Source organism: Epinephelus moara, chromosome 5, assembly GCF_006386435.1.
Source record: "Epinephelus moara isolate mb chromosome 5, YSFRI_EMoa_1.0, whole genome shotgun sequence".
NCBI classification, from domain to species: domain Eukaryota; kingdom Metazoa; phylum Chordata; class Actinopteri; order Perciformes; family Serranidae; genus Epinephelus; species Epinephelus moara.
In genome coordinates, this window is record NC_065510.1 from 33,814,703 (window position 1) to 33,826,029 (window position 11,327).

General features: G+C 41.4%; 1 protein-coding gene across 1 annotated transcript in view; it reads left to right on the forward strand.

Moving 5' to 3' along the window:
* LOC126389725 (E3 ubiquitin-protein ligase SMURF2-like) overlaps nucleotides 1-10,937 on the forward strand; it is a 71,935-nt gene extending 60,998 nt beyond the window's left edge. The window contains exons 12-20 of the mRNA XM_050043551.1: nucleotides 884-1,097; nucleotides 2,808-2,911; nucleotides 3,006-3,120; nucleotides 4,224-4,402; nucleotides 5,116-5,253; nucleotides 5,382-5,502; nucleotides 5,612-5,813; nucleotides 7,275-7,350; nucleotides 7,474-10,937. Of these exons, the coding sequence (XP_049899508.1) occupies nucleotides 884-1,097; nucleotides 2,808-2,911; nucleotides 3,006-3,120; nucleotides 4,224-4,402; nucleotides 5,116-5,253; nucleotides 5,382-5,502; nucleotides 5,612-5,813; nucleotides 7,275-7,350; nucleotides 7,474-7,573 (1,249 nt within the window). The 3' untranslated portion in view covers nucleotides 7,574-10,937. The remainder of the gene's footprint in view (nucleotides 1-883; nucleotides 1,098-2,807; nucleotides 2,912-3,005; nucleotides 3,121-4,223; nucleotides 4,403-5,115; nucleotides 5,254-5,381; nucleotides 5,503-5,611; nucleotides 5,814-7,274; nucleotides 7,351-7,473) is intronic.
* Nucleotides 10,938-11,327: the final 390 nt, after the last annotated feature.

Here is an 11,327-nt window from a genome sequence, read left to right on the forward strand (position 1 = left end):
CCTACAGAAGCAGGGATGGCAGAAGCCAGATCCAGAATTTCTCAACAAGGGAGAAAGAGTAGATCAGCATCTGCCCTCTTTTCAGAGTTCTTTAAAAACTTTTTATGTGGGCAGTGTTAAACGGTGTTAAGCAAAGTATCGATTATAACAGAGTCTTTTTACATACTTTAAAACGTGCCTGGAGGGGGGCTTTAAAGTTGGATATTTTAGACTTGAAGAGAAATGTATAACGGAGGAGGGCAGAGAGAACATCAGCTAGCCGGAGGCGCCAGCTACTCTTACACCACCTTTTCTCTGTGTGTGTCTCTTTCTCTCCGCTTACCGGGGGTTTATCTCCCTCTCTCTGTCTTTCCTGCTGGAGATATTTACCAAACGTCTGGTCAAAGGCCCAGTGTGTCCACAGGTCTGGATCAGATTTACTCGGGGCTTAGGGCTCTGTTTAGTGCTCTTTGCTTTGTGAGGGCCAGAGAGGGAATTTCGTACAAAACTCCCGAGTTCAGCGGTTAGTGGATATTTGAGATGGAGGGGTTGGGGATTTCCCTACAGGACATGTCCCTCTTTCTTCTTGTATAAATCTGTTGCCTGGAGTCAAAGCAGTGCATGAGAAACATTGTAATATATACTCATGACTATATGACAGCAAACCGCTGCAATACATCAAATAGAAGTTGGAAAAGAGCAGCTCAGGACAAAATGTTTAACACTGCTGTTTACATGGTGAATCATACTGACATGCTACTCTTTTGTCTTTTCCCTTCTGCCTTTCCGTCTTGCCCCTCATTTACCCGTTCATACCTTGTCGATCTCCCTCCATCTGTTCAACTGCTCTTCTCCTCCTCCATCCCTCCTTGACTGTTACTCCTTTCCACATTATCCCTCTCAGTCATCCGCCTCAGTTGAAGGACCAGGGTGGTCCAGGGGTCCCTCAGCAAGCTCTGTCCCCGGCCCAGCTGCCTGAAGAGGCAGAGTGCCTGACGGTGCCCAAATACAAGAGAGACCTGGTGCAGAAGCTGAAGATCCTGCGGCAGGAACTTTCTCAGCAACAACCCCAGGCGGGCCACTGCCGCATCGAGGTGTGCCGTGAGGAGATATTTGAGGTAAAAAGACAAACTACACAAACACAAAAAAAAACCCACACACCTGAAATGCTCCGAAAACTAGTCTTGATTCTTGTAAACATGACACCCTTACCTAAACAGTTGGTTGACTGTAGAAGGGCATCTGAGCACAGCTGCAAACACAAGCACATACAGAATTTACTTTGAATTTGTATAATGTGCATTGACCATGTGTTCGTAAAATTCCCCATCTGGCATTCACGAAAGCATCACATGCTGACGTGCAAACTCGAAACCTCCATGAAAACAATAGCAGAATGCTTCCAAACCCAGATCTTTGCATTTTACAGGCATTTTTTCACCCTGTTTACGACGTGCACCAGAAAAGGGCCCAGGGCAGCACAGAACCACTACTCAGAACCGCTTTATGATTTCCAGGGAAAGGCAGAACAGAAAGGCCTTCACAACACCACACAAAAACGATTTCTCTGTTACTTTTCTTCTCCTCCTCCTCCTCTGCCTCTCTTTTTCTTGCTCTCCCAATCATTTGTTCTACCAAGGCAAGGCATTCTTTCTGGATGATTTCAGCAGCTAAAGAGATGGGGAAGGAGGGGGGGAGAGGGGAGGGTGGGAAGGAGCGGGTGAGGAATGGAGCTAAGGCAGCAGTGGCAAGTATTCGAGGCCAGACATAACTTCATAACTACAAGTTGAGCAATGAAAAATATGACTTCATCCTTCTTCGACGTGACAGCTGTGGAAGGGGGAAAGTTAAGTGTGAAAACCAGCCCTGCAGATCCACTTGAGGTTTTGGTGCAGGAACCAGTGCTGCAGTTAACCGCTGGCAGTGTGTTCGCATGAGTGTGTGCATGTACTTACAATGGTTATAGTCTGATCTCCTGTCGACACGTGTTCTGTGCCACAGGTTGACACAAATAAAATCACTAGGTGTGCATTCCATCATTGATTCAATTGAGGTTTTCAATGTATTGTGCACTTTGCTCCCAAATATTTTTGCTCACCATCATGTTCGATAACTTGAGTTCAGAGTATCTAAAAGATTTCAGTGTTCAGTAGCATCTTATAGCTCACTCTCACACTTTCACAGTGCTGCTGCTGTGGCTGGATATTGTTTACTGGTGCATGGCCTTTGAGTTTTTGGACTCCTCTTAGAGGACAGACACAGAGATGATTCTTATGTAATGTAAAAAAGGAACGCACAGACTATTTGTTTTAACTGTAACTGGGAGGAGGATTGCGACAAAGAGAGGCTAGGACAGAATTACCAGAATGCACTGGAATCAATTTATTCTTTTTAAAGTACTACTTTAAGATTCAGTGCTAGTAATGGAGGCTGTATTTTAGTCTTGAGTCTGCCCCAAGTGCACAGTGTGCAGATGAAAATGAGCCCATACCTGGCCTGAGTATGTCAGTGTTGTCAGTCCTGTCAGGCTCAAGCTGAGTTGGAGACGTCTGCTGCAGGAATCAGGTCATTTCCCATCACTAGTTAGTACTAGCTTACGGTATTTGATGTTGCGTAGTGTGTGTACATACAGTGCTAAGTTACACAGCTTAACACTATGTGCACACACACACACCAGCAAACTTCCAAAGTTAATATTTACAATTCTTCCATTCAGCCAAGGTAGTAGTGATGTCGCTCAAACTATATTAGAGTCATGATCTGTAATATTAAAGCTCTTGTTTTGTGCACTGCATTGTATTAAATCAGCTGTTTGTGTTGAATTGTAGGAGTCGTACCGGCAGGTGATGAAGATGCGTCCAAAGGATCTCTGGAAAAGACTGATGATCAAATTCAGAGGAGAAGAGGGGCTGGACTATGGCGGGGTAGCAAGGTACTTTGGCTGTAAATGTCAGGAAACATTTTGTCATGCTTGTTTTGAGGTATATTTTTTTCACAGTACATATGTGTATGTGTTTGTGTGTTAGGGAATGGTTATACCTGTTGTCCCATGAGATGCTGAACCCGTACTATGGCCTGTTCCAGTACTCCAGAGATGACATCTACACTTTACAGATTAACCCCGACTCTGCTGTCAACCCGGTAGGAACTGTTTTGTTTTTTAGTCATTTAAAACTTGTTAATAAATAGACATATGATAATAATGTATGTATCCAGCCAGTCAGTAGATACAGACAGAAACAGGACATGCTTTTCTATGAGAATATCTACAAGGATGCTTTTTGGATGAGTAAGATAGAATCAGACAAAAAGTAGAAGTTTAAAGGGAGGCAAGTCTCCAGACTGATTTCATCTTTCTGTGACTCCATGTGAATTTCTTGATTTTAAAAAGCTCATGAGAGAGTAATTATTACAATTTGAATTTCATAATGATAGAAAATTGAAATGATCCATTTGGTAAGTGGGTTCTGCTCAGTATGCAGACATTAATTATGGCTGTATCAAATAGTTCAAAGCTTCGCTCATTAAGTCGACATTCGATTTGAATTAACATTTGAATTCTTTATTTTTTCTTTTGCATGTCTAATTATTTAGTTTATACCCAGTATGTCTGCACAGTTGCAGTTAAAGATAGGCTTCACTAATGTTTTAAGTAATGTAATAATTGTAAAATTAGATTCAAGTGATGGGTGCGTGAGATGATTTCTCACTCACGAGAGTCCTATAACTCCAGAGTTGTAAAGTCCAAAAGTCAAAACTTACAAATTCACAACGTGTTTTTAATCCAACGAAATATTCTGTTTCAGTCATATTTGTTGGCATTTGGCCTTTCAAAAACAATATTTTTACTGCAGCCCAGAAACTGCTGTCCCTCAGGCACTATATTGAAAGCAGCAATCTTAACAGCACCATAAATTGCACAACAAAAAACAAGCAAACATTATGTATCTGCATTCATATTGTGCTCAAAGCTCCATCAAAACAAATTCACGAGTTTATTCCAGGATTTATTTAAGGTGATGACATCATAGATGACTGACATTTGAATCAAAAACCTCAATAGAAGCTTCAAATGGAAAAAGCTCTACTGTAAGTTATGCTGAAGCTTTATAAAGCAGTGAACCATCTCCTCTCCCTGGTGCAACTCATGTACTGGCATTGTAGTGAAAACTGAAGCTGTATAATCTGAACCTACATGATATGAATGAAAGCCTTCATATCAATATCCCTGTGTAAATGTGCAGGAGCACCTGTCATACTTCCACTTCGTGGGGCGTATCATGGGCATGGCGGTGTTCCACGGCCACTACATCGACGGAGGCTTCACTCTGCCCTTCTACAAACAGCTGCTGGGAAAACCAATCACGCTGGACGATATGGAGTCCGTCGACCCCGACCTCCACAACAGCCTTGTCTGGATCCTGTAAGATTTTGTTTCCCATTATTTTCTAAATTCTCTCAGTGGCAGAGGAAACACATATAGAACTGATATGAAGCGCAAAGGCAATTTTCTTATCAAAACAAGTAGAAATACAGATTACCCAACAACGTTCTGTCCTGTAACTTACCTGTAACTTAATACAGGATTTCCTGTTGTACCTGTGGAGTAAGAAAACAACTTTTACAGATGACAAAAACATCACACATATATACACAAAAAGCATTTTAAAAAGGGACACAGCACATGAAGTAGTATATTTGAGATGCACACACAACTCAACCCCACTGTCCTCCACTCTGTAATGACTGTGGCGCCCTCTGCTGACTTGTGAGCTAATGACATCCGATCTCAAAAATGAACACTTGGTGGTTCAAGCGTTCTCCTGCATGTTTGACGCATGAGGATGCTGCGACCATCTTCCCTTGATAGAACTTCTTACTTTTGATAAGGCAATCCACTATTATGTATGTGAAGTAGCAATCTCTGCTGAGTCATCACTGACCACATGGAAGTTAAGGATGATAAATTACTCACAGTTACACATGGTCAGGATGTCAAGTGCAGATGACTACTGTGTCTCATTTTCGTCGCACAAAATCCTAAAAATTAACTACAGAGAAATTATTTCTGCAGAAGCTGAGAGCTGATTCTTATTGTTACACACCTTTTCTCTAACCTGCCCTCCTCCTCTTCAGGGACAATGACATCACTGGCGTCCTGGACCACACTTTCTGCGTAGAGCACAACGCCTACGGAGAAATCATCCAACATGAGCTCAAACCTAACGGCAAGAGCGTCCCCGTCACAGAGGACACCAAGAAGGAGTATGTCAGGTAAGGAGAGAGATGCACATACACAAAGACAAAGCATAAATCTGTATTTGCAGTCTCTCAAGTGTACAATATTCTGACAGGCTCTCTCTGTGTTCCTCCCCCTCCCTCCTCTCTCATGTTCGCTGCAGGTTGTATGTGAACTGGCGTTTCCTGCATGGCATCGAGGCTCAGTTTCTGGCTCTGCAGAAAGGCTTCAATGAGGTTATTCCTCAACACCTGCTCAAATCCTTTGATGAAAAAGAACTGGAGGTACAGGATAAAAAAATCTTCTATAACATCGTCCACAATACAATAATTACCTCAGGTACACTTCTGTGGTATAGTATCATTAAGTGTCTGTCTCCCTGTCTACCTCCAGCTGATAGTGTGCGGCCTGGGAAAGATCGACATCTCTGACTGGAAGTCAAACACCCGTCTGAAGCACTGTACCCCCGACAGCAACATCGTCAAGTGGTTTTGGAAAGCCGTGGAGTCGTTTGACGAGGAGAGGAGGGCCCGGCTACTGCAGTTTGTCACTGGCTCATCCAGAGTCCCACTGCAAGGCTTCAAGGCTTTACAGGGTACTTTTCTGATTCGGTAGCCCCTTTCCCACAGGACCAAAACACACACTAACACCCACTGACATCTGCCTTTTGTTTAGAGTGGGAAAGGTTATAATCCACACTCACTCCCAGGACAAATGACTCTGCAGTAGTCACGGGTATTTATCGGCTCCATCTCTGATAGGCAGTGATGGGAACATGAAACCTGGGTGGACACGCTAAATTTACACTCCTTTTCCATGATGCAGTGAAGCACCACTGAAAATTTGCTCTGACTCCATTTAAGCAGCACTTAAACATCGTTCCAAATTAGTCGGCACTGATTTTCATACTTTAAAGAGGTAACCATGCAACATTTTCACTGGCCTCAATACGGCTTTCTGTTTATGAACCTGTTTTCTGGCATGTTGGTAGAATCGAATATGACACATCAGGAAAAAAACTAAAAGCTATATTCATCCTTTGGCAATGTCAAGCCGTCCATCACCTCTTCAGCAGGTTTTGCCGCATTTAAAAAAACTTGTACGTACATGCTAATTTTGGTGGAAAAGGTGTGTGTGTGTTTGTGTGTTAACCTGTCTCTCAGACAAGTCTCTGTCTCCAGTCCTGATGGTTTTCTAAATCTAACTTCAGAGAGCTGAGGTCCTGCCCCACTTCTGATCTGGCTTAAGTCTCACGTGCTTTCATTGCTCACAGAAGGATTCTTTCGTTTTGGTTTTGTTTTTTCAAAAGTTTGAAATGTCCATACTCTAGAATACATGGATATATATCTACTCTGAATATTTGAAACGGTTATAATACAAATTTTTTAAACTATCAATACTACTGATAGTGCTTTTCTTGCTCTTCTCTCTGACCGCGCGTTGACACACACACCACTGTTGTGCTCCGTAACCCCGCCTCCTCTCATTTACTTGAAGGTGCTGTCCTCTCGATTTTAGTGGCACAGTTTTGTTTCATTTTTTACTTGCACTTTATTGTATTTTTAATGCGTGACAGTCTCAAAAGCTTTTGAACATGTGCACTGCTGTGAGAAGAATATTCTTTTCATTAATGTAAAAAGGTTTTAATTACTAAGAAGGAAGTGTAATTAATTATTATGGTGTTCTGTGCTACTAACCAAGAAAAGTAAAGTCATCATTGTCATGTTATAGCCTTGTTATATTTATCTTTTACCAAAATTTGTTTGCCCTCAATGTCAAGTTCTCCATCTCTATCAAAAGTGGTATTGAATATTGATATTTTTCAAGGTACTGTAACAAAGTTAGAAATTTCAGTATGGTGACAAAATTGTTTTTTTTATCAGGAGCATGTTTCAGACCAGGAAAAGAAACCCTCTGATGAAATATTGGCTAATAGAGCAGAGGCTGGATTAAAAAGGCATCAGGGCTTTGTTAGCTAAGATGCTAGTGAGTAACTTAACAGTGGAATCTGATGCTGGACTGCTCCTGATGCATCCTGTTTGTGTTTTGCCTGCAGGCGCTGCGGGACCCAGACTCTTCACCATTCATCAGATCGATGCTAACACCAACAATCTGCCCAAAGCCCATACCTGGTGTGTGCCACATGCCGCTGCACACACGCACACAATATGCACTGAACCTATCACACTAACAGAAATCAGTACCTTTCAGTCTCTCACAGCTTTGTTCATGTGAACTCTTTATCTTCTCTCCAGCTTCAATCGGATTGACATTCCGCCCTACGAGAGCTACGACAAGTTGTACGACAAGCTGCTGACTGCGATCGAGGAGACCTGTGGCTTCGCAGTGGAATGAGAGACACGTCGGAGAGTGTGTTTGTGTGTGAACATGTGTAGCTGTGTGTGCAGGACTCAGATAGACTATTATGTCACTGCGGCGTGCAGACAGGCTCACTCAGAGCCTGCTACGTGCGTCATCGACCAGCCTGCAGTCTTCCTCCTCTCTCACCGCTCTCCACACTCTTCCCTCATCGATGTCTGTTTGAAGAGCTGCTAAAGAGTCATCCCTGTCATTTAATTTGTATTCATTTGTTTTTTGTTTTGTTATGGTGTAGTTTGTGTGAAATGCGGAGAGCAAATTAAGAGCTGCTGCATTTCTTTCAGCAGCTGCGAGTTGTTGTAAAGAGAGCAGTTTGTTTTTGACGGCTCCTTTTGCGTTCAGAAAAAGGAACCGTCGTCTTACTTTAGATCTTATCAAATCAGGAGGCAGTTTATCAACTCACAGTGTAGTGTTTTCAAAAATTGTCCCCCGGCATTTGAGAGCAGTGAGTCGCCATTTTGTTTTGCAATTTAAACTGATTGAATGGATCCTTGTCATGCTACTGAATCTCTAACACTGCAGGTAGCCATATCTTGCCCTTGGTAGCCATCTAACCTCAACCAACACACCTTCCAGTCCTCATGGCTGCAGAGTTTGTGTGCTTTGTTGTGTCGGAGCGCCGCAGATTCATCCTACCTCGGTGTAATGCTTTGATATGTAAATCGTTTCATTCCAAAATCATATGTATTGATGGATAATGTAATTCAAATGCAGAGTAGAAAATCTTTCATTGACAGTAATGCTTTGTAGTAAGTCTGATTTTCATACCATCAGTCATGCTGTGACTGTAAACCATATGATTTAAATTGTTTATATATCATTTTGAAATGGAACTTATGTACAGACTGACCTGGACGTGGGTCTGATGTTTCGTGGCGTCTCTGAGTCGAGCTTGTGGTGTGTTATTGAACGATGAGGAAGACGGACTCTGGTGAAGAAGAAGAAGGTGTGAATCTTTTTTTTTTCTTTTTTTTCCCCCCCACAATCACCGCAGTGTGGCCACAGCTCCTGCAAATGTGTGTCTGTTTGTTTCTGCATGTGTACACATTTGTATGCAAGGAAGGTAGACGGTTTATAGATGAGCTTCCCAATCGTCTTCACTAGCACAGCACCCTGTGTTTAAAGCTGCAGAGCTGATTGAACCTCACGTTTTGAGCCTGGTTCGTCTTCCGTTTCTCACATTTGTCTCCGGCAGTATGCATGTTTTTTTTGTTTGTTTTTTTACTATTATTTTATCCAACCCAGATAACCCAGCACACTTCCTGTCAGATCATATGTGAAAAGGGCACAACTGTCCACGGGACCAGGCTTGATAAGAAGCTATTCGAGGCAGGCGTCTATTTTCGGTCACATCCTCGGTTTTAAAAAGGCAGAAGTATTTCTTTGTCTCTCTCTCGTCACTTTAGAGCACTTTACAAACTGAGCAGTGATGGCAGAAGTGCTTTCTTCACGCTAGATTAAAAATATATCATGTTTCATTTGCTATGCGACTTCATTAGAAATATACAGAGTATCTATACACCTGTAATTTTTGAGTATATATGTACAAATACATAGCTATTTTGTATATGGTTGCTTGTTCTTTCTGTTCAATTTTAAATGCAAGCATGTTGGCGTCTGTCACAGACCTCTTTGCATTCTCAGGTGAAGTTGTCCTTTGTTTAATTTTTTTTTATTTTACATTTATTAGGCTAGTGTGTGAGGAGGGGTAAAACTGCTTGTAATGGAAACAGGACTTCAGAGGCCTCTCTCTTTAAACCCATGACAGAGTGTAACAGTCAGCAGGTTATATTACAGGTGATATTTTCTTTTGGTCAATCACTTTCACTCATGAACACACACACATACCTTCATCGGAGGACATGAACGGCCATATTTGCTGCTCTGGAGGTGCGTGTCACCACTGAACACCTAACAGCACAGACGGCAATGTCACTTCATATGCACGGCAGCAGTGTGTTTGCAGCACGGATTTTTTTAAAAGGACTGAATGCTGACAGTGGCCCTCAAATCCTCAGAGCTGCAGATGTTGGAGGTTGCCTGCTGCTGAACTCCCGGGTGCTACACACGGTGAAAATGTTGAACCAAAATGAAAAGTCACTGAAAAACCCGAGAGGCGGCAGAGTTAGGAGCGTCTCCATCACCACAGCCTCCATCCAAAGAAAACCCCCTTTGCATGAATGGACGCTCAAGAGATAAAGCCTATTTATTTGCATAATTATTACTCTTAGATCGACTTGGAAAAATCAGTTAAATGTTCTTTTTTTATATGTACTCTGCCTGCATTTATTTGTAACCATGAACACTTTGTTAGCTGATTCTCAGAGCCGAGTTTTCTAATGGTCATCACGAAACAAAACGCAGAAGCGAAACATGAAATTGTCGTCTTTGTACAGTTACAGAGAACTTATTTGATTTTACCTTTAACAACTTGACTCAGAGGCAGAAGAGAAATGCATTACACATTTATTTTTTTTTGCACACATTATGCATACTTGGGCTCCAAGTTATAATCAGACACTTCCTTCTATTTACCAAATAGTTAATGGACTGATCAAGTTTTTTTTTTTTTATGTAGATAACATATATACACACACACACACACACACACACACACACACACACACACCCATGTTCTTGATATGCACACATGTATGTTTGTCCAGTGCACACAGTCCACTTCTGCTCTTTGTTACTTTTTGTTGGCACCAAGTTTTCTGGCTGGTTCAGTCTTCAGTGCAAAGGTTGTGGGGGTCTGAGAGCTTCCAGATGAGGGGACGTCACACTGTTCCCCGGTTAAGCACACAGATTATTCTGATGTCTTCAACTTTTTTGCAGGTCAACATTGACTTTTTCAAGCGTTGAACACCTGTGATACAAAGAGATGTGCGTCTGCTCTCATTGATCTGATGTATCTGAATATATGAAGAGCCAAAATGATGAACTTTAACGCTGGTTTAATCGGTCACAGACCAGATGAAGCTGAACTCTCTCCCCACACTTTTAAGTACAAATTTACAGATTTATGTGCAAATTCATGTGTGTGTGTCAGAGAGAGTGTGTGAGCGCGTAAATGACTTTTGATTGAATTCAATACAAAACAGATTTTTTTTTTTTACAACTGCACCATGTTTTATTTCTTTTGATTTCCTATCTGTTTTTGTATTTATTATTACAGTATATGTGTTCATAGTTTTTCACATCAGCTGCTCTGTGAGCTTGTAACTGACACCTGTACATAAGGACAATAAAGAAGCAAAGTAATACACTTCTTGTACCCTTGCAGAAAGCTGAGCAATAAAACTATGCTGTTTGGACCTCACAGCATTATGTTTTATAGAACCTCGAGTGCTTCTGTCGTTTTTCTAAAATAAAAGAATAAGTAAAAATATAAATGATATATCAGCAAAATGCACTTTATGCAGCATTACATTAATTTTAATGTTCAATTTATCAAGGTGGCCTTAAATTTACCTATTTTCTGAACAGTTTAATCTACAGCAACACACATCTCATAACGTCATCACAGGTTTTTATTGTTAATTTTTGCAAAGTTCTGTAGTAACATTAGCTGTCAGAAAACTAATGAAGTAGAGTGTGAAGTATTCATCTGATATGTAACAGAGGTACAAGTAAAAAGTAGCATAACATGGAAATACTCAAGTAGAAGTAACCTTGCCTCAGACTCATAGGCTACTTAAAGACAGTGGTGCAATGTAGTGAAGTACAT